This window comes from Armigeres subalbatus, chromosome 2 (assembly GCF_024139115.2).
Source record: "Armigeres subalbatus isolate Guangzhou_Male chromosome 2, GZ_Asu_2, whole genome shotgun sequence".
NCBI classification, from domain to species: Eukaryota; Metazoa; Arthropoda; class Insecta; order Diptera; family Culicidae; genus Armigeres; species Armigeres subalbatus.
Genome location: NC_085140.1, coordinates 214,430,201 through 214,457,275, shown reverse-complemented (window position 1 = coordinate 214,457,275; position 27,075 = coordinate 214,430,201). Strand labels below are relative to the sequence as shown.

The window sequence follows — 27,075 nt, the reverse complement described above, 5'->3', positions numbered from 1 at the left end:
CAAAGGTAAACGGTGTTTACTTTTGCAGCTGCTACTGTCCTCCAATTTTTTTGTTTATTTAAATATGCATAAAACAAAGAGTTTGAAAATAATGTAGATTTTCAGTTACACATATTTATGAACAACAAAAACAGCTCTTCATGTGGTATGTATCACTTTACGAACTATGACATTAGCATAAAATCTATGCCATTAGCAATAAAAATAATTTCTGCTGTGATAACATATTTTAGCCTTCCGCTTTCTAGAACATAAGATACTTTCCTACTCAATGGCTAAACAAAAACTTATATCGTAATTAGAACAAAGTTTGGTATTGGTATATCACTTTTTCGTTTGTCGCCCTGCTCCGGGAGAAGTTATTTAGTAAAAAGAAATTCCGTAAAATTCGAACTTCTTCCAGCAGTCAGACAGCCTCGAGGCTTATTTTAAACAAATAACCAGAAATGCAGCTTCCGCTGTAAACAGTTTAGTCCCCAACGAAAAGAATTCAACATTTCAACCATCTGCAGTGAAAAGATAATTTTGGTACCTATACTTCAGAGACAAATCATCGAATTAAAAGACAGTCAAGACAACATTACCGTCTTCGACAAAAGGTCGCACAGACTGAGCACTTAACATCTAGAATAACCGTACACTAAAAACGGATAAAGCTAGGGCTTGGTTTGCTAGTTCGTCTAGATCTCACTCTTTAAAACACTACGCAATCATATGGGAATTGAATCATATCTGACTAAATCAATGTATATTTCCACTGCACTTGTTTCTCTGTGCTGATTATTATTCATTTTAATTCTCCGTCTATCGCAGTAAATTCCTACAGCATTTGTAATTGCTAAGCAAACATCAAATTTGCGGTACTTACGTCTGGTGGAGGGCTCCCATGACCCGAGCACTCGATGTGGCCACCGGTGTTATTCGAAAACTCCACTCGGTGCTGCGGTTCACTGAGAAACATCGGTCCCTGAAGATCCAACAGAATGACGCCTGAAAGGTAAAAGAAAGAGGGGAAGCTGTAGCTCGAATGTATAAATAATTGTTTCCAATTAGCGGAAAGCGAACGGATCCGCTCGATAACTTGCAAATATTTCTCAACTGTCATCGATTTGTATTCGCATTCTGATGAGTGGGAAATGGTATCAAATGATCCACAATATATTGGCGCATATTATTTATTGTATTGCGCACCCCGATGGGTGAATGAGAATTTTGTGTGCGTCGGAGAAAAACAAACGATTCGTCTGTTAGCATATTATTTTTCTATCTATATCCCATCTAAAACAATAGAATCATTAATAATTTATACCGAGGAAAATATTTCATTTCCATTCCATTCGCCATCTCGCCTTGATCGAATGATGGAGGAATTTTCACCTGCGGAAACCGCTTCTGCTGCCAGGAGTTCCATCTAACTCGACCGAGTTCTTCGTTCTTCGCCAGGTCGTGAAGGTATTTTATATTATGAAATATCTCGCAATAAATCAGGCTGGAACGTGGCCTGCGGGGTTTGCTAGCTGGCGTGCGAGGAAGCCGGATAGGAAAGCATAAAGTCATTGAGGTAGGATTCTGTACGAGCTGAAGAATAGGGGGACGGTCAAGGAATTTGCGATATTTTATTTACATTCTCTCACTTCACCACACTCCAACAACGCACCTATGGGTTGTACGTGCGGATAAAGAATAAGGTCATGCTTAGAAGTTCGTATGCCTCGCAGCATCAACCAATGAATATGTACGAGCAAAGGTGAAAGCAAATTGTATCTAAGAGCCCAGTTACAGTGTGGTGTTTTTTGCCCGCAATGATGCCAATAAAAATCGTACTGGTGAATTCTAAAACAAAAGAAAAAATAGTCACCTAGTGGTGTGATGGTGTCTTCCTCGTGTGTCATGAAATGTAAACGTAATAGAAAATCACACGAGAGCGGTCATTACTAGACCAACATTTGAAAAGGGCGTAACAGGCAAAATTTATTCCTTCTTATTCTTTTATACTTTATTCTCATATACAGCTTTACATGCAGACGCCCTTTTCAAATGTTGGTCTAGATTATTTCTCTTAATTCACATCTATTTGGGTTCATTCGCAATTACCGATCGAAGCAATGCAATGCAGTTTTACTGTCAAATCGTTTAATATCACTGTAGGTGTCTCCTAAATTATTTTGAGGACGTTTTGCCTTTCTCGTATTAATGCAAATTTTATCGAATACAGCTTGTTTAGAGAAAATCGGTTAAGGATTACTATATGAAAAGTTGGCTAATGTTGTCAGTTTTTGTGTGCACACACACACATACCCCAGTCAACACAAAAACGTATATGATGCAATATAATATGCTAAAGTGGAGGCCTACATGTTGTATGGGGAAGTACCTATATCGCCTCCACTTTACCATCTTGTATTGAATCATATTCGATCTTGTGTTGACTGGGGCACACGGACACACAGACATTTGTTCAGTTTGACGAACTGAGTGGATTGGTGTCTCCGGGACTTCTATAAAAAGTTTGATTTTGCAGTGAAATGGTAACCTTTCGGTACAACTTTGTTGTACGAGAAAGGCAAAAATATATTTTCACCAAATATGCTTACAAAACTTCCGAACACAGCTGTTAACCAGCAATTGTAACTTGATACCAATTCTAGTCATCAATTGCATTATTCAATGTGTTGCAGTTTTATTTCTAACGTGGTTTTGCTTAAGTGTACACATTTTCAGTTTTTGCATTTGATTCAAAATTAAATGAATTAAATAAAACAAAACACATAATTATTAGAACGCAATTTCTTCTTTCTTTTACTCCTCTTCTTTCTTCCTTTAAAAGGAAAAAATGCAATTCCCACAATACGCTTACATTTTAAAAACTATTCGTTATCATACACGTAATACTTATTTCCCATTTATAATATTATTTCAATTACGAAAATGATTTCGAGCTTTTTAGTGGAATGTCTTCACTTGTCATAAGACGAGTTGATTTCCGTCGAGTCAAGTACGAGACACTTAAGACGGCCTTACTGTTGAGGTCGAAATACGTATCTGTCAAGATACAATTAAGTGGTGGAATTAAATGAGATTGTACAAACTCGTCTTATGACAAGTATTATTTCAAGTTTTTTTTTTAAATTTTGAGTTTTGAAACCCAAAAACATAATCTTTTTATCAATTGATTGGCAATACAAATAAAGGTTTACCGAACATATGGTTAAACCTTTACCGATGTCCTGTTATTTTATTGGCAGTAGAAATTACTTAACATGTGTCAATTTTTTACCGAACAAATTGTTGTTTTTGACAATTCCTGTTTCTACAACGTTTCTCCTGTTCTCTTTCGGGGATCATTGCTTTTTCTTCGATCTTTCATCTTCCGTTATAATTAATCTTCCTTCTACTTTTTTCTTTTCTTTATTAGTAAATTAGTTCTCTGTATTATCTTCTTTTGCTGCCTTTTTTAATTCTTTATTTTTTAAATTATTCTTTCTAATTTCTTTTCTATGTTCCTATGCAGGGACGTGAATCATCTAGAATCATGTACTATGCAGTTTGGGTTCGATTTCCGCCCCACTAAGGAAGAAACTTGCTAGATGTTATGTGTTCAGTTTGTACAATCTCTGGTCAATGACGGTGTTCCTGTTTTGTTACTTTTTGCTTCTTCCTTTTTGTTTCATCCTTCTTTCTTCATATTCTGAATTTCGTATTGTTTCTCCTTTACGTCGAGTCTAGTACGAGACACTGAAGACGGACTTACTGTTGAGGTCGAAATACGTATCTGTCAAGATACAATTAAGTGGTGGAATTCAATGGGATTGTAAAAACTCTTATGACAAGTGAAGATATTTAGGCAGAAAATCTTTTATGTAGTTTTCTTTTTACGTCCCCCTAATTAGGGAGCCATGCTAAGCGCTTAGGTTAAGAATGTGGTTTTTAAAGGTAACTAATTTCTTCGTATACTAAATATACAAAAAGGCTATAGGATCAGTCCAAAACCGAACTTTTGATCGATGGCTCGGAGATCCATAGTGTTCTATACAGGGTGAATGCAAATTATCCGTACAACAAATCACGCTTACGATTACATTTTTGAATAAATTTAAAAACCACCAAAAAACTCCAAAAATAAAGCAATTTTTGAGGATTTTATTAGCTGTAATAGAAGATATATCTCTTATGCTTCTTTGCTGTGGAAACTGATCAATAGTTTTTGGAAAATATGCATTTTTCAAGGTTGGAAAATTAGGCACTTAGGTGGCCAAAACCGATACACTTACCCTATCTGTCGCGTCGCGTGCGTTTGGAGAATCTTTTATTGACATAACATTGTGATAGAAATAATGGGACCTATGAAATTTGACACTAATGTCTTTTCTTTTTAAGTTTCATAATGCACTAGAAAGGCATTTCCATCGCTAGATGGATTAATTTGGGTTTTGTGTTGTACTTTTGTACTAGTAAGTGCTTTTTTCATAGGTTTTGTTGCAAGAAAATCAATAAACATTGGACATTCCCACTCATCCCCATTATTGTTTCAACAAATTTATTTCTCAAAGAAGAACGATGTCCCTTCATGTTATGTTATCTCGTTTATGTATTCTGTTGGTACCACCTCGACTGGCCATAAACTCACTTTTAATGGTTATTTTTCGTCAGCCGGCAACAGCTCTCAGCAGAAATGCCGTATCAATTTGACCGAACACCCATAACCGTTTCTTATTGCGGGGGGCGAGAAAAACCAAGAGTAAAAATCACACCCACAAAAACGCGGACCCAGCTAACTTCCGACGAGAAGCCATCCTTACAAGCTATTCCTCTGTTGATAATTGCAAAATCTCTCAAATTGAATGTTTCTGGTCCAATTTCGCAGTTGAATAAAAAGAAATCATCATGGCAATTCACATCACCATGGGAGTGACTACGAAGCACTACGGGGAAAACTCCATTCGTTCATTATCTCTTTCACCTTGCCATTAGGTTTAATCGTTGGATTCATTATGATGGTACATTTGCTAAAAGTTTTCGTTTAACTCTGAGGTGGCACTGTCTAATGGATTTTCCGGTGTATGGAATTTTATGTACTCTACTGAGTGCTTTCCGTATTTCATCTCCAACTATAAATAGCGGCTATTATTGAAGTTTCCTATTACCCATTTCTCCCAACTTGGTGATCAAGCTGTACAGCAGCTTTTTAATTGTGCTTGAGGATAGAAATTTGAATAAATGGTCAACCAAAATACACAGCTCTGTCAACCGATTTCTCGCTAACCACTTATCGAGAGTGAAGATAACTCCAGTCCAGAGTCTCATTCTTGGCTATAAAACAGATAAAATTTACACAATTTTGCTATTGTTCTACATTTTAAATTAGGAAAATGTATCTGCAAATGTTATCCGAAGGGACGGGTAATAGCTACCAAGGTCGCCCCGGATGGGCAAGTGAAATCAGCAACGATAAAAACAACTAGCGGAGGGATATATAAAAGACCAGCTGTAGGTACCTAAATATCACGGTGCACGGCGTTGGCGTTTTAGCCAGATCCTCAATGCATTCCGGAAAGAGTGTTAGTAGCGCCTATAGTAGGATAGCTGAATGGCTGAAGAGAATTGAAAATCGGTTATCGGAGTAGGCTAGATGCACCGCCGGGGACTGGTTGAGTAAATCGTAGAAATCAGAGGAGCGGCATCCAATTTTTTTACTATGGATATTGACAGGTTTGGAATTATCAATTAAAACAATTTTACACTCGATTCCATGCTTCAAACTTAAGAATGTTCAACTTATTTGCTCAATTATTAAGAATGCTAGTTGCACAAGGTACTGCCTTTGTTCGTTTTATATCTTTTTCACCATCGCAATTGTAATGTTGAGGGCATAATCCAGAAACAGTTCCAACTACTCGAGAATTCTATATCGCTGCGTATTGAATCCGTCATTAATAAACATATTCAAGTTAGCAATTCTGCTTTGCTACCTGTGACACCCTGTTGGCGGAACTAACGGAAACTTCTGGGGGGGGGCTAACCTGTTGAGCCCGAGATTCGTAGCTTAGTTGATTAAAAGCACCAGTCTTGCATACTGGGTGTCGTGGGTTCGAGTTCCATAGAAGAAAATTGGTTACCGCCAATACGTTTTACAAATTAAAATCTTCCACATAATTTACATATTCACTTGAGTTTTCAGAACTTGAGTTACAGAATAATTTGTTTAAACTTTTATGTTGCTTCAATATTAAGACTATACAGGAAGGGCAACATTTTATTTTAAATTTCTTCATTCTTCATTAAAATCTCAGAAATTGTACTTGTTCTTTTAGTCGTGTTACATGTCTATTAGTTAACTGAGGGAAAGCTATCTGGAGCTGATAATCAATGAAGCAAATTATCCTTTACGTTAGACATTCCTATTGAGCTTTCTGAACGATTCACAGGCTTTCTACGCAATGAACAAAAATGCGAGTGTTACAAATATGCGATCATGGGCAGTATACCAAGCTATAACAGTCCGATATTCAGGCGTACATTAGTTTATACACAAACATTATTATATAGATTCCGTAGAATATAAATGTTTTTTAATCTTTCGTTGATTTGTCAGGCTAATTTATCGTAAATCGTTATGAAACCGAAATCATGTTTTCAATACAGTTTTTCATAATTCTTTTAAAATTGTAAACGTTTATCTGCAAAACTAATTCCCTTATCTGGACGTGGAAAAATTATTTTGTCCGATAACTACATATCGTGGTTTTTGCAAAAAAAAGCTTGCTTTAGCAGGAATTTCCAATTATCAAAGTGATCCTGAATAATCCGTAATTCGAAAACTTAGTAAAATAGATTCAACTTACTGTAGTCTTTCAGAGAGGTGATGAGAAGATTTCTTTAATCTGCATTTACGCCCATGATCAAAGAGCTAAATACGTGTAATACTTACGCAGAAAAGCAAAAATCTAGGGGGGGGGGGCTAGTTTGGTCGTAGGTGGGACCTTATCATGTTTTCAAAAAGTATCAAAAATTCAACCGGTCAGCCCAGAATAACAATTCATATGCTAAAATAAGCCTTCTTTCAAATTTTCAGCTAATTCGGATAAAATTTCGAGGTGGCTCAAGTCGATTCAGTGTTTTTGAGCTATTTTCAATTTTCAAAAAAATCTAACAGGAGATATAAACGCCGGAAACTATCGCAACAACCTTTAAACGGAAGCTTTTGGTGTGCTCTACAAGTCTTGTGAACATTGCGATTCGTTCCGTTTACGTTTATGTTAAAGTGAATTTCAAGCTTTTAAGTGCATAAAAACACTGTTTCTCCTAAAAGTAGTTGTTCTACAAAATTCCTAAATTATCTAAAAATCTTTGTTAATTTTTTTAAATTATTATTCATCTGTTTTACCTGGACATTTGAGTGATATAATTGCCAATGTGCGACTTACCGTTAAATTTTTAAAAATCAGAAACTGAACCTTTGTCATAAGTTTGCACGTTAGGATTTCTTCAAATAAATTGTTCGAACAACGAAGCTTTGATTTCACTTGCTACTACGATTCACTCGATGGTAAAAGCATACAGACATATTGTGCAATGAATTAAATTTGGAAGTCGTTTATTATTATTTATTTATCAGACTAAGGCCGAAGTGACCTGTGCTGCACATAAAAGTCTTCTCCATTCACCTCAGTCCATGGCTGCACTTCGCCAGCCACCTCTCACCAACCTCAGAGAATTACCTCTTCACGGTCTCGATTTTCCTGCTGGCGCTTTTTCCTCCGGAAAATCGAGTTTTATCTGTCCCGCGCCCGTTTGTATCGTGCCTCGTTCGCCCTCGTGAGGTGTTGCAGTAATCACGCCCATGCTGCATTCTTCTCCTCAAGTAACTGCTCACATTCGCCGTCATACCAGTCGTTTCTCTGATCCGGAGCCACCGTGCCTAGTGCAGCGGTTGCGGTGCTTCCAATGGCGGATCGAATATCTCTCCAGCCATCTTCAAGAGATGCTGCGCCCAGCTGCTCTTCCGTTGGAAGTGCCACTTCCAGCTGCTGCGCGTAGTCTTGGGCTAGTCTACCGTCTTGTAGCAGCCCAATGTTTAGACGCGGCGGACGACTCCGACGCGTGTTGTACGCCGTCGAGAGTTTTGCGCGCAGACATACTGCAACGAGGTAGTGGTCGGATTCAATATTCGCACTGCGGTAAGTGCGTACGTTCTTGATGTCGGAGAAGAAACGTGGTCGATTTGGTTTTCCGTTACTTGATTAGGTGATTTCCATGTAGCCTCGTGGATATTCTTGCGGGGGAAGAAAATGCTTCGGACTTTCATTCCGCGGGAGGCTGCAAAGTTTATGCATCGTTGGCCGTTGTTGTTCGATACGATATGCAGACTATCCGGTCCGATGACCGGTCTATACATTTCCTCCCTTCCTACCTGAGCATTTGTGTCACCGGTGACGATTTTGACGTCCCGCAGTGGGCATCCATCGTATGTCTGCTCCCGCTGTGCATATAACGCTTCTTTCTCGTCGTCGGGTCTCCCTTCGCGTAGGCAGGGCACGTTGATGATGCTATAGCTTAGCTTAGCTTAGACTGACTGTACATATCAATGGTTGCTACTCCGTGATTGATCAGAACTGGTGCAAATTGCACTACGATCCAAGTGAATAGTGGTTGGGATTTACCAACTATTCTCGAAGTGCACGTTTCAGCAGCAGGCCTAGTCCTTACAGTCAGTTGGGAAAGGGAGGGAATGTGAGTGTGTGGTAATTGTTGCTACTAGAGACCGAGAATACCTCTGCATCTCCACAATTACCACGGGAAGGAAGTAGTGTTAGTTGGGTGGGGTAATCAGTAACATAGATCAGGATTCACCATGGAAAGTGATGTGACCTATGCAACATTCACAGCAGTATTAGCATTTCCTTAACTTGTTCAATTGTTCATTCTTCGCGAGAATAAACAATCAATCGCTCAAAGTGAGCGATTGTTAATTTGAATTTCGGATTAGGCGCCCGCGTCATCATTTCTTTAACGTAAAAAGTAAAAAATAAACGGGATTAAAATTGAATATAATTGATAGTAATCAGAAAGCTAATGTCATTCAGCAACCCTTATTTTATTTCTATTTGAGGTTAAATAAGAATGTAAATTTACGTTCATTTTACATGCCGTTTATTTTGCATTGCCTTCGCGCGCGTGTGTGTGTCGCTTGCCGTGACCAGTATACCGTAATCAGGATCTCACTGGAATTAATCCTGATGTGCCGGTTGGCACTCGTGTTGGGCTTGTGCGCTTTGAGCGGCACACGATCGCTTCCCAGTCTACATTAAATCGCACATGGTGCAATACAAGATGCTAAATTGGAGACGATATACATACATGTTGTGGAGAAGTACCCCTATCGCCTGCTCTTCAGCATCCTACACGACACCATATACGTTCATGTGTTGACTGGGTTTGATAGGGCCTGCTTATAGACACATGCAGCTTTTTGTAGAGGTTTAACAGAGCCCACTGTCAAACCCCACCACATCCTAGGCAGGCCTCCTAACTCGTAGTGGCCATGGGGAGGGGTCGTCAAGCCCTTAGACATAGTCCCTGCTGCCCCTGCAGGGCACGTTGATGATGCTATAGTTCAAAAACGGTTTTTTATCCTCAGCTTGCACATCCTTGCGTTGATTGGCTGCCACTCAATCACGCGTTGGCGCATCTTTCCCAGCACTATGAAGCCGGTTCCCAGCTCGTTGGTGGTGCCACAGCTTTGGTAGAAGGTAGCCGCTCGATGCCCGCTTTCCACACTTTCTGTCATGTCCAGCAGATTTCCTGCAGCGCTACGACGTCGAAGTTGCGGGATGTATTTGTTTATTTGTTTATTTGGAGCAGGGAAAAGCCCATTTGAGTAGAACCATGGAATCTTTCTCAAATGGGCGCAAAACTTCCTCATCTTTTCATATCAACAGAAATACAATAATTCCAAATGATACATTGTTTGACTTAAATTACTTAATATTATATAGTATATCCTAATGGCCGATTTTAGACATTGAATGTTATCGAAGTGCTTCGCAATGCGGAAAATAAATCCAAGTGTTTTCGACGCTTTCGATGTGATAAAGGCGATGTGGTCTTTGAAAGTTAGCTTAGAGTCTAATAAAACGCCTAGATCCTTAACAACAGATTCTCGTCTAATAGCTGTAGATCCGATTTTGTAACAAAAGTCAATAGTAGAGCGCTTGCGGGAAAATGAAATTACAGAGCATTTATTGGCGTTGAGGACCATGCAATTGATCTCGCACCATTTGACGAAAATGTCGAGTTGACGTTGTAGAAACAGAGCATCCTGATCATCATTAATAGTCCAGTACATTTTACAATGTTATGGAAACTCATATGTGAATATGTACGTTATGTGGAAGATATTGATTTGGAAAATGTATTGGAGGTAACCACTTTCCCTTCGATGGGACTCGAACCCATGACCCTACAGTACGCTAGACTGGTGCTTTAACCAACTAAGCTACGAAGGACCTTGGTTAAAGCACCAGTCTAGCGTACTGTAGGGTCATGGGTTCGAGTCCCATCGAAGGGAAAGTGGTTACCTCCAATACATTTTTCAAATCAATATCTTCCACATAACGTACATATTCACATATGAGTTTCCATAACATTGTAAATTAACGTCCAAGTCGGGTGGTTTAATCCCCGGAAATAGGCAATTAACTTTGATTGAACGGAGTCCAGTACAATTTGAAATCAGCGGCAAAAGAAAGCTTGAAGGATTCGAGCACAAGATTCACATCATTCAGATATACTAGAAATATCAGATGTCCTAAGTGACTACCTTGTGGCACACCTGACGTAACACCAAAGTATTGCGAGGTTGAGTCTCCAATGATGATGGCCATTTCCCGACCAGTTAGATAGGATTCAAGCCATAACAGAAAGGATCCGGAAAAACCTAGGCGTTCAAACTTGGCAATTGTAATCCTGTGATTGATCTTATCGAAGGCAGCCGAAAAATCAGTGTAGATAGAGTCAACTTGATATCTTTTCTGCAAAGATTGGGCGATGAATGACGTGTAGAGAGTCAGATTCGTATTCGTTGAACGCCTTGGCATAAAACCGTGTTGATACTCGGAGATGAAATCTTGACAATTGTGAAATAAGAACTTATAGACTACTTTCTCAAACAGCTTTGAGGTGGCGCAAAGTGCGGCTATACCACGGTAATTGCTGACATCACGCTTATTTCCTTTTTTAAAGACCGGGAATAGGTAAGATTTCTTCCATTGCTCCAGAAACGTTCCGACTTGAAGCGATACGTTGAAGAGACTGGCTAGAGGTACGGATAGGCTATTAGAACAATTCTTCAAGACGTACGCAGGAATTCCATCTGGTCCACAACTAGTCGAAGCTTTTACGGTACAGCAAATATCAGCTACTGTGTCTGCATCGACGATTGGGTGGTTTCAACTGGGGGACGAACAGGGACGTTGTTAGCGGCTTCATAGCTATGGTGGAATTCCAGGAGATCGTCGGTGAACACATTCGAGAATTGCTGTTGAAATAAATTACAGATGTCTTCTGTCGATGAACATTCGATATTCCCATTGGTCATGACAGTGGGAAGACCAGATTCTTTTCGTTGTTGGTTGACGTAGTTCCAGAATCCTTTGGGATTATGGCGCAGTTTTACTTGCACTTTTCGTTGATGAGCGATGTACAGTTTTTTGTTCAAGCGCTTGTAGCGAGCGTTGATTGAGATATAGTTGAGTTTGCACTGGTGGCTTTTATATTTCGAGTATTTACGTAAAGCAGACCGTTTACGTCTTTTCAGGCACTTAAGATAGTTGTTTCCCCATGGTGGATTAGGCGGCGATTTACTGGATCGTTTTGGAATGAATTGATCTATTGCATATAATACGATGTTGGAGAAACGGGTCACTGATGAATTGAGGTCTTGATCGATGTGCTCATTCCAATTAACGCTGGAGAGGAATGCATTCATATCCATATAATTGCCATTCTTGAAGTCGTAGTAAACAGCTTCAACGGGATCCGAAAACACACATTGTGAGACACCGCTTACTTCGACCAGCAGCGCAGGATGGTGAATCGAAGATTTTACTAGTGGTGAAGGTGCTTCGATCAATGAAAAGTCTACATCTCCATCAATGCTACCGTAACAAAGATCAAGCATCCGACCGTTATTGTTATGTACAAAATTCAACTGGGATACACGCGCCAAGTTATAACCATCGATAAGCCCCTTCGTCGTAGATTATCCTGTCGCAACCTGCGAAGCCTAGCGACTTGCAGTTCCATGTTCCAAGCTTCCAATCGTGATCCTTTATTCGTCGCCTAGGTCGTTGCCGATTGTATCGAGTCGTATACAGCTTATCTTTTTCGTTCGTATTGGTTGTTTTTAAAGGCGGCTTATTGGGCCTGCGCAAACCTCCTGTCTCGTCGGAGGGCCGTCGTGTCAGGGCTGTTTAGCGGCCCATCTAACACCAGGACTTGGGCTAGTGCGCTTTGAGCGGCACACGGTCGCTTTGTCGGAGCCTACTTGCGGATACATGCAGCTTTTTATAGAGGTTTAACAGGGCCCACTGTCAAACCCTACCACATCCTAGGCAGGAGCCACAACTCGCAGATGGCCTGGGGAGGGATCGTCAAGCCTTTGGACATAGTCCCTGCTGCCCCCAAATCGTTTATTGTTAGCACCAAATATCATCGAAAATCAATGCTTCTTTCTTCGATTAACTTGTTTGAAGAAATCCTTGCGTGCAAATTTATGAAAAATGTTCAGCAACATTGGTCAATTATATTATTCAAATGTCCAGGAAAAAAAGAGGAATAATAATATATAAAATTAACAATGAATTGTAATTAATTTAAAAATTTTGTAGAACAACGACTTTTAGAAGAAACAGTGTTTTTATGCACTAAAATCTTGAAAATCTCTTTAACATAGTCAAAACGCAAACGGAACGAATCGCAATGTTCACAAGACTTGTAGAGCACACCAAAAGCTTCCGTTTAAAGGTTGCTGCGATAGTTTCCGGCATTTATGTATCCTATTAGATTTTTTTTTAAATTGAAAATAACTCAAAAACACTAAATTGACTTGAGCCACCTCGAAATTTTATCCGAATTAGCTGAAAATTTGACAGAAGGCTTATTTTAGCATATTAATTGTGATTCTGGGCTGACCGGTTGAATTTTTGATACTTTTTGAAAACATGAAGAGGTCTAATATTTATGTGGTACCTATCCATATTTCAAGTGAAATAGAAATTTCAAGTGTGAGAACACTTTAATCGAGCGTTTCTATTATTTTCTATAACTTTTACCACAGGAGACTATATACAAATTGAAAATAACATCAATATATTAACAGTTGTCTACTTTGAATGTCTGATTGGTAAATAAAGCAATTTGAGGTCATTGCTAACAAAGGAAAAGTGGATATGTCACTGATATATTAAATTGGTATTAGGCCGATACAAATATTTAAAAACTATTTTGTCTCCCCCCTCGGATTTTTTTTTGCCAAAAAATAATATTCTGAGGGGACAACAAAATAAAATTAGGATAATTTTGAGGATTTTCAAAACATTCTTTAACAAATCCGATGAGCTTTTTTTTTCATTTTAATATTTATTTCTTACTAGTTGACCCGGCAGACGTTGTCCTGCACAGTAGGCGAGAATGTGCGTTCCGAACTGCCCATGCAAAATTCGCATAGGAATCACAATTTTAGTTATTCACGGTTTGCTCAACTTTACTCGTAATTTTCGCGTTAGGAAATATCATATAAACCCGTCGGAAACTGTAACGGATTTTTCTGCTGAAGAAATGAAAAAAATCCATCCAGCCGTTTTCGAGTTATGCGGATACGAACACAGACCATTTCATTTTTATATATAAGATTATCCCCCCCCCCCCCTTGACCTTTCGGAGACAAGTACGACAAAATGTTAATTAAATATTTGTAACGGCCTTATTGAACCTTAAGATAATAGCTGTTATATGTAGTGAACATCAATCATTAAGAAAAAGCATACAAATGTATGCCAGTTAATCTTTTCTTGTTTAGGGTGAATATTCATTATTTTCAACTTTCAATTTCACGAAAGGCTTAGATTATCAACTTTTCTAGTTCTTGATTGAATAAGTCATATGGAGTTGGGAGGCAGAATTCAATTCAATCTAAGCGCTAGAAATCTAGTTTTTAATCTTCCATTGACCAAATATAACCATTTCGCGTGAGAATCGAAGCCCCAACATTCTAAAGTATTTCATGAGGTGTATTTTGTGGGAAACTATCTTCACACGTTTTATATCTCTTTCACCTCGATAGCGTGTAGTCAGTACAGAAGTTTCTGCAAGCATTTGCCATTTGCCACTTTACGGTTGTTTCATCTTGTGAATCCACTCAACGTGCAGTACAGTGTCTTAAAATGTTTATAAACTGTTCATGTTTACGAGCCACGGATTTCTTCCTTTCCATTTTCCAGATCCTGCTTTGAGCCGCCCAATACTATCCCTACCTCTTCGCAAATAACCGTATATGAGGAAGAAAACTAACTGCGATATAGAGCGCCTGTTGTTGGCAGCAGTTGTGTTCGCCTTCACGCTTCTTTTCCTTCACTCCAGTTCTAAATGTTTTCCCGCGCTCTCCATAATAAAATAAGGAGAAAACACGCTTCTGATGTTTGCTTCCTTTTTCCGGGTTTCGTTACGGACTATGACGACCGTCTCGCTGTGTGTTCTGGCATGATCCTCAGCATGTCCTCTCACATTTGTAGGCTCAACTAGAAGGCATCAACGCAGAAACATAAAGAAGAAAAAACAAACTTTCCACTCAGAGAGCAAATACAATTTGCTGTTAAATTTATGTTAATGTTTGGATTTTTCTCGTATAACACCGGCACGTGGGTGAATACGAATTAAATTGTGAGTTCTAGCACTACATCGTTGTGCTTAGGGTGAAGGCAGAATATGTTTCCATATCTTCTAAACGAGTGAGTCTTCCAACGGAGGACGAGCAGCGCAGTGATTGTTTGCTGTTGCCAAGCCTCGTCCTAATGATGACCTCTGGGCAGTGAGAAAAATCAACTTCCATGCATTCAAACATTGTTGATCTGACGGAGAAAAATAAAATGGAACTAAACCAATTCATACATATAATTCATTCAATGTGCTAATATTGTTTACTTTAATTTTAATTTTAAAACTAGTTCGGCACTCGCGAAATTTATGAATTTCGTGAAGTACAGCATTATTACGTTTCTTATCATTCGAAATACCTTATCCTTCTAGGCTTCAGTTCAAAAGTTTGTATGTGCTGATGTAGATGTACAATGTTAATCATTGTAAATTAAAATTGACATATTTTATTTACCAACATAGATCCTTGTGAATAGTACCAATTTGGGTTGACATTTTGTCTACCAACTCTGATAAATGATTACGGCTCTATAATTTAGCCTAATTAGCATTTCAGTGGAAGGTTGCGGCTCGCACAATTCAACGCCATCCTTCCAATCGATAGGGGATCAGTGGTCCCGTTCCTTTGACCTTTTTCCTTTCTTTTCGGATATCTATTAGAGAGAGGGTTTCATTGAGTGACACCTGTCTTCTGTAATTGCAATACTGCTACGTTCGCCTTGTTCCCGAAGTGATATAACATGTGTCTATCGAAAGTTATCGATGGAATACCGTACAAGGTATATGACAATCGATCGGATCTAAAAAGGGTTGTTTCCATTATAAAGAATCTCCAACAATAAAAATCTAAGCTTTCTGATACCAGCACGTCTAATGTGCTGACTATAACTGGTTACTAGTTATATTTTATCTTGTTTTTTAGCCGTTCTTGTTCAACATGCTCCTGCACTTGCTCCTACATGAAGATGCTTTTTCGTTGGCACTGCAAAGTGAATAACCGATGTAATCAATTTAGTTTCCCTTCAACAAAAATATCCCATCAGTGGGCTCCAGCTCTCCAAAACCAATATCAATGGCATCTGCTTTTCGCTAACAAGAAAGTTGTGCCGGAAGACGATACGTTCACTCTCAAAAGAACTGTTTAATCTAAGACTTGTATAGCATTTAGAATTGAAAACAACTTCATGACCCAAAATGTCTTGGATGAGAGGAGTTCCACCATCACTATGTGGATCAATCCATTTTTTCATCTATTATAAAACGTTTCTCGAAAAAATCTTCGTAGAAAAGTGATACAATAAACAAGTTGCGCTTTCGCGACGGAGGACGTTACTGATTCGCTTGCTTCCGTTGCAGATCGTACTACGTTCGTTCCTTCTTTAATAGCACCGTGGGCCAATAAGTTTAAACTTCTGACAAAATCCAAATGGGGTGCCATTGTACTTGGGGTGAATTTCCGTCGTGTCATGTGCTAAATATGAATATTCTACTCCAAAATAGATTTTGGATTGTGACTTTTTGGTCCAATCAAAATTAACCTATGTTTCGGGTATTAAACCACCCGATTTGGACATTAATTTACAACGTTCTGAAACCTTAGGTGCGAATATGTACATTATGTGGAAGATTTTGATTTGAAAAATGTATTGGAGGTATCCACTTTCACTTCGATGGGACTCGAACCAACGTTTCTGTTCTCAGTCTCAGCATTCTTAGGGAAAATAATACAAATAGTTCTTGGAAGGCATTACTGGATGAATGGCTTGTTGCAGTGGTTAGGAAATCGGGTGTCTGCAAATGTATGCACTTGGTACTACTGCAGGTACTCAATAGAGAATATTATTGAAAATGTCTGGAAATCCCTTACGTAATTAATGTAGCCTGTCGCTGCAAGCATAACTGTCCCATATTCAAATGGAATTTATATCAATAAGGGACAGTTATGCTTGTGGCGACAAATACCACCCCAAACCAAAACCAAACTTATTTGATTTTGATACTACCAAACCATCAAAAGATTTCTCGGCCAGCTTAACAAAGAAGCAGAAAACAAAACACTTTTTTTTTGAGACGGAGGAGTTTGACGGAGCATGTTTGACCAGTTTGCGGTCTCAGGTTTGGTTATGCAAACATGAACTAATCTCGAAAACCAAAACGGACAAACAATACTGACCTTTTATGAATTATCAACTAATAATATTAAAGCAGATATATAAAATTGAATGTAAGTCATGGTAAGTATTTTTCAAATAAAATTGTATCCATGAGCCGTCTGGTACACTAAGGTTGGTTGTCGCGTAAATCAAAACAGCGTAGATCCCAAAATTTGCGAAAATCCTAAAAATCGTGTAAATTAAAAAAAAAACCGGGTGAATAAATAAAACTACTTTAACACAAATCGGTTTTTCGTTTTCCACATCTCGCTTTTTAATAAATTGTGAATTAAAACAATCGTTAAACTCGTTTAAAAAAAGAATAAAAATCAACCCAATCTGTTTTGTTCCTGCAAAGTGTGTATGTAAATTACTCATATGTTTATCCAAACTTAGGAACACATTTGTTCCAGATGTAAAGTTAAATTTGATCACCTGACCCATAGTGTAGATTGCACAGGTACCCAACCATAATCGAATATAAGAAATTCCGGAAGCACGCTGCGGAAGTATGGTGCAACAACGCTGCAAGTTCGAGGCAAAATTTACTACTGCCAACCGTAAGACTAATAGCGCAACGGGTTTGGGCTTGGAAGTACACGCGTTGAAATGGAATGTTGCAACAAGGTGCGACGTGGAACCATTTGGGATGCTACAGGAAATTTATGGATAATAAATTTCATTTGCAGGGTTTTGTTGTGAAGCTGCCTGGGGTAGAGTAGACACAATGGTGGATGTTGAATGAACATTAATGGATTACTAAGATGACGGCTATATCAAACCAAAAAGTTTTGGCAATTATTAGATGATCCAGTCAGAATCTCTCGCGAAAAACATATGAGGTACTCAGGAGGAAGTGGAAAAGGAAAATTCGTTAGTTCATGTTTAAATTAGTGTAAAACCAGTTTAAATGATCCAAATGCACTCAATCATTATGGTTATCAAACAGTCCATTTTGTACCAACTGTGCTATAATTCATACCATTTATTTTTCCACTGGAATGGGGTGAGAAGAAAACCCAAGTACCTAACCTTGACCTTCAAATTGGTTGAAGGTTTCCCTGAAACAATTTCTGAAGAGAACAAATTTCACAAATGATTTCGAAAAAAGGGAAGACTTATAAAGTACGTCCAGCAAAAATTGTCGATTCCACCCACCCCCCCTTCCCATCTTCATCATACATTTTGCATTAAACCTCTAAAAATTTTGTATGACTCGTCACGCCCCTCCTAGAAGCGTGACGTACTTTGTGGATTGCCCCAAAGAAACATTTCATTACATCTGGCATTTCCGAGGGTATTTCTAAAGCAGTTTTCGAAGAAATTTCGCAAAGTGTTTCCGAAAATAATTTGAATTTTCCAAGGATTCTCTGAAGAAATTTCCGAAGGTATTCCTAAAATAATTTCCGTAGGTACTCTTGGAACAATTTCCGTAGATATTTCCGAATAATTTTCCAACGGAATACAGTTTAAGAACTATGCCAGTGCTTTCTCAAGAAATCCTTTTGAAAACTCTAGGAAGAATTTCCCTCAGGAATTTCTTCAGAACTTCCTCCAAGATTTTTTCCGAGATTTCTTTTTGGTATTCCTTGAGTTATTGCTTCAGATTTATTTGGCAATTCTTACAGAAATTCCTTTAGACCTTTGGAGTTTCCATTTGTGATTCATTCGTAATTTCTTTGCGCATTCTTCCTTAATAAATTTTAATTGTAACTCCTGGAGGCATTTCCAAATGTAAGCATTTCAGGTAGAATTTCCGAAGAACAACCTGAATAGATTTGAGGCCAGAATTTCTAAACGTATTTCTGAGGGAATTTCCTTAGAAATTATTTAAAGAATTCTCGGAAGAATTTCCAATGGAATTTCCACACCAATTTCCAACGCATTTTTCATAAAAAAAATTGAGATTTCTACAAGAATTCCTTCTGAAACATCAGAACGAATTCTTTTGGGAATGCTGCCAGGAATTTCTCAGGGAGTTCTTCAAAAATTCGGACAACAGTAAAATAAAACCCTGTTTTAAATCTTGAATTAAGATTTGCAAAAAAAATAATTTTAGGGCTTTCAGTCGATCCATCATCATACTTTTTCGGATATTCTCGATAATTCCTTAGGAATTTACTTCAGGAGTTGCTTCGAAAATTTCTTCAGTAATCATACATAATGATATTTCATGAATTTATTCAGAAGACGTTCGGAAAATCCTCCCCCATGAATTAATTCGGTAAGTCACCCAGAAATTCGTTCAGGTATACCGTCGAAAATCCCTTCAGGAATTCCATCGTTAATTTCTTCTCTCTCCTGAAAGAATTTCTTTAAAAATCAATCGATACCTTAATAAAATCCTAAAAGATTTTTTTTCGAAAATTCCTATAAAAATTTGTCCAAGAATTATTTTAGAAACCCGTTTGGACTGGAGCGCTGCTGTCATAACAATTCGCTCCGGCCATTTGGGGCCACACATTTTGACGATCCTGCCAGATTATTTGTTGGATCCTGACGCTGATTTCAAAAGGTGAGTTGAAATCAATTTGTTAATGTGCTAATGTGTTAAAATTTTTGATGATTTAAAAAAAACAAAGCAATGGGTTTGTACTGCCACAAAGCGCGTCTGGCAGAACGCTGCAAAATGGATTGTGGTTTGAAAAATCAAAAGCGCGTCTGGAAGACCGTCGGAAAATGGATTGTGGTTTGGAAAATCACAAAGCGCTTCTGGAAGACCGCTGGAAAATGGATTGTGGTTTGGAAAACCACAAAGCGTGTCTGGAGACCGCTGTAAAATGGTTTGTGGTTTAAAAAAAATCACAAAGCGCGTCTGGAAGACCGTTGGAAAATGGTTTGTGGTTTGGAAATTCACAAAGCGTGTCTGGAAGACCACTGGAAAATGGATTGTGGTTTGGAAAATCACAAAGCCCGTCTGGAAGACCGCTGGAAAATGGTTTGTAGTTTGAAAAAAATCACAAAGTGCGTCTGGAAGACCGCTGTAAAATGGTTTGTGGTTTAGAAAATCACAAAGTGCGTCTGGAAGACCGCTGGAAAATGGATTGTGGTTTGGAAAATCACAAAGCGTGTCTGGAAGGCCGCTGGAAAATGGTTTGTGGTTTGGAAAATCACAAAGCGTGTCTGGAAGACTGCTGGAAAATGGATTGTGGTTAAACAAAAAAATCAAAGAGTGCATCTGGAAGACCGCTGGAAAATGGTTTGTGGTTTAGAATATCACAAAGCGTGTATGGAAGACCGCTGAAAAATGGTTAGTGGTTTGCAATACCACAATGCGCGCCTGGGAGACTGCCGAGAAAAGAGTTGACAATCTAGAAAATCCCAAGGTTGGTCATGGAAGCATTGATTTTAGTAAAAAAAATAGTTTGAAATGAATAACTTGGCGACTTTAGTGTACATGAGACTACCAGTTAAGCTACTTCTAACGAAATGTGAGAGATATGGAGATCTATCGTATGCTACAAAGTTGTGTGGAAGGCTTAATATATTATCTTGAAGTTTATTTTGGAATTTACTGACTTAGTGGTCGTAGCGGAGTTACCCGTTGGATGAGATATCCAACATTCACGATGCTTAAAAACGTTACCAGCATTCACAGTCATAAGTTTGGAGTTATTGTCTAATAGTACTGGTTAACATAAGTCTAAATTTTGGGTTTATTGGTTTATACTTTATGCTATCTCATTTAAGTATGATATCTCAACGAAATTTCAGATAATTATTATATCCTAGGCCAGATTTTCCCAAAATACATTGTACATGCGACCCACCTAGCAGAATCGCATATTGCTTGCGACCCTCCCACATTGGCTTTTAGAATTTTGATAAAAATGAGTTCGCGTTAGATTGAACAATCCCGATCCCGCGTCGAAAGTTATTTGGTGAGATTTGCAAAATGAAATTAAAAAACGTTTCGCTATTCTGAGAAATACCAACTTTGAGAATAATGTCTCGAAGTTGGATCCCAGTTCGAAACCCTTTTGGAATTTAACAAAAATTCTTTAAAAAAAACCTCAAAAGCCAATTCCAGTGCTTAAAGAGGGAAATACAATTTTATTAACAAATGGCGAAAAGGCTCAAAAACTTGCTCGAGAGCTCGAGAGTGCCCATAATTTTAGTCTAGGTCTCAATTGAAGATCAGGTTACACGAAGCTTCGAAGACATTCTCAATCAAGAGAATGTTTTTGACCCTTCTTCGTTGGGAACTAATTTGGATGAAGTGAGATCTATTACTATAAAATTTAAAAATATGAAAGCCCCGGGTGATGATGGTATTTTCTACATACTTATCAAAAAACTTCCTGAGAGCTCTTTATCCTTTTTGGTTAATTTATTTAACAAATGTTTTCAATTGGCATACTTTCCTGATAAATGAAAAAACGCCAAAGTTGTTCCAATTTTGAAGCCGGACAAAAATCCAGCTGAGGCTTCTAGTTATCGCCCAATCAGTTTACTTTCTTCAATAAGCAAACTGTTTGAAAAGATTATTTTAAATAGAATGATGGTTCATATTAATGACAATTCTATATTTGCTGATGAGCAATTTGGTTTTCGCCAGGGGCATTCAACCACTCATCAGTTATTAAGAGTTACGAATTTAATTCGGCTCAACAAATCTGAAGGATATTCGACTGGAGTTGCTCTTTTTGATATAGAGAAAGCATTTGACAGTGTTTGGCATGAAGGTTTGATTGTAAAATTGATGAATTTTAATTTTCCTCTGTACATCATTAAACTGATCCAAAATTATTTATCAGATCGCTCACTGCAGGTAAACTATCAGAATACTAAATCTGATAGATTACCTGTAAGGGCTGGTGTCCCCCAAGGCAGCATACTGGGGCCCATATTGTATAACATTTTTACTTCTGACTTACCTGATTTACCACCAGGGTGTCAAAAATCTTTGTTTGCAGATGACACGGGCCTTTCAGCCAAAGGGCGAACCCTTCGTGTCATTTGTAGTAGATTGCAAAAAAGTTTGGATATTTTCTCCACATACTTGCAAAAATGGAAAATTTCCCCGAATGCTTCCAAAACTCAGCTTATAATTTTCCCACATAAGCCGAGAGCTTCTTATTTGAAACCTTCTAGCAGACATATTGTCACTATGAATGGGGTTCCAATTAATTGGTCTCGCGAAGCTAAATATTTAGGACTTCTGCTAGATCAAAAATTAACTTTTAAAAATCACATTGAAGGCCTTCAAGCCAAATGTAACAAATATATTAAGTGCCTATATCCACTTATAAACAGAAAATCAAAACTTTGTCTTAAGAACAAACTTTTGATTTACAAACAAATTTTAGACCTGCCATGTTGTATGCTGTGCCAATATGGGCTAGTTGCTGCAATACCAGAAAGAAGGCACTCCAGAGGATTCAAAATAAAATTTTGAAAATGATTCTGAAGTTGCCTCCGTGGTATAGTACCAATGAACTTCATAGAATTTCTAATATTGAGACATTGCAACAAATGTCCAACAAAATAATTTCAATTTTAGACAAAAATCGTTGCAATCTTCTATTGCAACGATTAACTCCTTGTACCCTTAGTATAAAATAGGTTAAGTTTAGTTTAAGTAGAAAACATTGTAATTCCTACATGGTTCAATTCAACCAGAGGAAAAATTCTAACTGCTAGAGGCAATTGAAATGTATTAATAATAACTAAAAGCGTAACATAGCAAATAAGGATGGTAGTGTTAAGAAAACACGGAACACCTAGTCTAAGAGATGAATGCATGTATTAGATAATTAGCAAATAAAATTAGTTAAAAAAAAAAAAACAAAAAAGTTGCGCTTTCGCGACTGAGGACGTTACTGATTCGCTTGCTTCCGTTCCAGATCGTACGACGTTTGTTCCTTCTTCAATAGCACCCTGGGCCAATAAGTTTAAACTTCTAAATGTGAATATTCTACTCCATAATAGATTTATTTGGATTGTGACTTTTTGGTACAATCAAAATTAAACCTATGTTCCGGGTATTAAACCACCTGACTTGGACATTAATTTAGAATGTTTTGAAAACTCAGGTGCGAATATGTTCATTATGTGGAAGATTTTGATTTGAAAAATGTATTTCCCTTCGATGGGACTCGAACCCACGATTCATAGTCGACCCTGAGTGTCGTGAGTTCGAGTCCCATCGAAGAGAAAGGGGTTACATCCAATACATTTTTTATCTGGCATAAGGTCACTCAAAAAAATACATTCTTAAGGAAAATAATACAAATAGTTTTTTTCTATTTCTTTATTATAGAGGTTTGCAGCCCTGGGCTGGCTCACCTCTTAAATACAAATAGTTCTTGGAAGACATTACTGGATGAATTGCTCGTTGCAGCGGTTAGGAAATCAGGTGTCTGCAAATGTATGCACTTGGTACTACTGCAGGTACTCAATAGAGAATATTATTGAAATTGTCTGGAAATCCCTTACGTAATTAATTTAGCCTGTCGCTGCAAGCATAACTGATCCATATTCAAATGGATTTCATATCAATAAGGGACAGTTATACTTGTGGCAACAAATACCACCCCAAACCAAAACCAAACTTATTTGATTTTGATTCTACCAAACCACTAATAGATTTCTCGGCCAGCTTATCACACTGCCAAATAAATCAGAAAACAAAACACTTTTTTTTGAGACGGAGCAAGTTTGACCAGTTTGCGCAACTAATTATAATGAAGCGGATATGGGGAGATCATTTAATTACGTCACCCAAAAATTGGCCATTTCAACCCTTCTTCCCCCCTATGTCACACTTTTTGTATGAATCACTTAAATTTTTTGTATGGATATTCACACTTCGGGCAACCCCCAACCCCCCCTCTCCTCTAAGCGTTACGTAATTTATGGATGCTCCCTATATAAAATTGAATGTTAGTCATGGTAAGCATTTTTCAAATAAAATTATATCAATGAGCCGTCTGGTACACTAAGGTTGGTTGTCGCGTAAATCAAATCAGCGTGGATCCCAAAATTTGCAAAAATCCTAAAAATCGTGTAAATTTAAAAAACCGGGTAAATAAACAAAACTACTCTAACACAAATCGGTTTTTCGTTTTCCACGTGTACACCTCGCTTTTAAATAAATTACATGGTTTATTATATCGCGTAATTTAAAGCATCCACATCAATCATTAAACCAGTTTAAAAAAAATAAAAATCAACCAAGTGTTTATGTAAATTACTCATACGTTTATCCAACCTTAGGAACAAATTTGTTCCAGATTTTATTGAGAATTTTATCACCTGACCCATAGTGTAGATTGCACAGGTACCCAACCATAATCGAATATAAGAAATTCCGGAAGCACGCTGCGGAAGTATGGTGCAACAACGCTGCAAGTTCGAGGCAAAATTTACTACTGCCAACCGTAAGACTAATAGCGCAACGGGTTTGGGCTTGGAAGTACACGCGTTGAAATGGAATGCTGCAACAAGGTGCACCGTGGAACCATTTGGGATGCTACAGGAAATTTATGGATAATAAATTTCATTTGCAGGGTTTTGTTGTGAAGCTGCCTGGCGTAGAGTAGACACAATGGTGGATGTTGAATGAACATTAATGGATTACTAAGATGACGGCTATATCAAACCAAGAAGTTTTGGCAATTATTAGATGATTCAGTCAGAATCTCTCGCGAAAAACATATAAGGTACTCAGGAGGAAGTGGAAAAGGAAAAATCGTTAGTTCATGTTTAAATTAGTGTAAAACCAGTTTAAATGATCCAAATGCACTCAATCATTATGGTTATCAAACAGTCCATGTTGTACCAACTGTGCTAAATTTCATACCATTCTGGTCGCTTTAACTTAATGAAAATAGATTTGAAAATTGGGAGTTATTTTTCCACTGGAATGGGTGAGAAGAAAATCCAAGTTACCGTGACCTTCAAATTGGTTGAAAGTTTTCCTGAAACAATTTCCGAAGAGAACAAATTTCACAAATGATTTCGAAAAAAGGGAAGCCATATAAAGTACGTCCAGCAAAAATTGTCGATCCCCCCCCCCCCTCCCATCTTGATCACACATTTAGCATTAAACCACTAAAATTTTTGTATGACTCGTCACGCTGCTCGGAACACCCCCCTCCCTCTTAGAAGCGTGACGTATTTTGTGAATGGCCCCAAAGAAACATCTCGGAATATTTTAAAAGGTGTTTTCCAAGAAATTTCGCAAGTGTTTCCGAAAATAATTTGAATTTTCCAAGGATTCCCTGAAGAAATTTCCGAAGGTATTCCTAAAATAATTTCCGTAGGTACTCTTGGAACAATTTCTGTAGATATTATCGAATAATTTTCCAACGGAATAGAGTTTAAGAACTTTGCTAGTACTTTCTCAGGAAATCTTTTTGGAAACTCTAGGAAGAAATTCTTGTTCTTGAAATTTCTTCGAAATTTCCTTCAGGAATTTCTTCAGAACTTCCTCCAAGATTTCTTCCGAGAATTCTGTTTGGTATTCCTTGAGTTATTGCTTCGGATTTATTTGGCGCAATTCTTACAGAATTCTTTTGTTGCTGCGCATTCTTCCTTCATAAATTTCAATTGTAAATTATTTTGAGATTATTTCGTGAATCCTTTAGAAATTTCTAAAAAGTTTCTTTAGAAACTCCTTTGAAATTTCCGTTAGAAAAATTCCTTCAGGATTTCCTATTTTATTCTTATATAATTTTCCGGACGATTTGTTTCAACAAAAATTCCTGAATAATTCCTACATGATTTTTGGAAGTAATCTTACATTGGAGTTTCTACAGGGGAAATTTTATAAAATATTCTTGGAGGAGTTCACGAAAGAATTTTGGGGGATACACTGGATAAATTTTAGAAGGAACTCCTGGAGGCATTTCCAAATGTATTTCGGGTAGAATTTCCTGAATACATTTGAGGCCAGAATTTCTAAACGTATTTCTGAGGGAATTTCCTAAGGAAATATTAAAAGAATTCTCGGAAGAATTTCCAATGGAATTTCCAAACCAATGCCCAACGCATTTTTCATAAAAATTTTGAGATTTCTACAAGAATTGCTTCCGAAACATCAGAACGAATTTTTTTGGGAATGCTGCTAGGAATTTCTCCGGGAGTCCTTCGAAAACAGTAAACAGTAAAACAAAACAGTAAAACAGTAAAACAAAACCCTGTTTTAAATCTGGAATTAAGATTTGCCAAAAAAAAAAAACAAAATTAGGGAAGATCCATAAAGTACGCCACGCAAAATTTGGCTATTTTCAACCCCCCCCCCCCTCCCCCCTTCGTCACACTTTTTGTATTAAACCTCTAAAATTTTTGTATGAGTCGTCACGCTGTTCGGAACCCCCCTCCCCCGGATGAGCGTGACGTACTTTGCGGATGGCCCCTTATCGGTATTTCAGTCGATCCATCATCATACTTCTTCGGATATTCTCGATAATTCCTTAGGAATTTACTTCAGGAGTTGCTTCGAAAATTTCTTCAGTAATCATACATAATGATGTTTAATGAATTTATTCAAAAGATCGTTCGAAAAATCCTCCTTCATGAATTAATTCGTTCAAATATACCGTTGAAAATCCCTTCAGGAATTCCATCGTAAATTTCTTCTCTCTCCTGTAAGAATTTCTTTAAACATACTTCGCGAATAAATCTAAAAATACCTTAAAAAATTCCTTAAAGATTTTTTTTTGAAAATTCCTATAAAAAATTGTTCATGAATTATTTTAGAAAACCTGCCAGTTATTCCATCGGAAATTCCATACTATCTGCTCTCGTAATTCTGCTAGAATTCCTTTCAGGAATTTCCGAACAAATTATTAAAGGAAATTTCAAGAATTTCTTCGGAATTTCCTCCAGGGATTCTTTCGGAAAATTCCCTGGAAATTACTTTGGGAATAGACCAATTTTTTTGAATACATGCTGCAGCAGATGTTCCTTCAAAAATTCCTTTAGAAAAAACTGCGTGTTAAGAATTTCTTCAGGAATTCCTTCTGAGATTTCTTAAAAAACTCCT

General features: G+C 37.7%; 2 protein-coding genes across 2 annotated transcripts in view; one reads left to right on the top strand and one right to left on the bottom strand.

Annotated features, from left to right (window-relative positions):
• LOC134211618 (cell adhesion molecule Dscam2) overlaps positions 1 to 27,075 on the bottom strand; it is a 401,827-nt gene that overhangs the window by 231,937 nt on the left and 142,815 nt on the right. Inside the window, exon 3 of the mRNA XM_062688681.1 lies at positions 869 to 990. Coding sequence (XP_062544665.1) covers positions 869 to 990 — 122 coding nt within the window. The remainder of the gene's footprint in view (positions 1 to 868; positions 991 to 27,075) is intronic.
• LOC134215629 (uncharacterized) overlaps positions 17,596 to 27,075 on the top strand; it is a 54,086-nt gene continuing 44,606 nt past the window's right edge. Inside the window, exon 1 of the mRNA XM_062694778.1 lies at positions 17,596 to 17,711. Coding sequence (XP_062550762.1) covers positions 17,596 to 17,711 — 116 coding nt within the window. The remainder of the gene's footprint in view (positions 17,712 to 27,075) is intronic.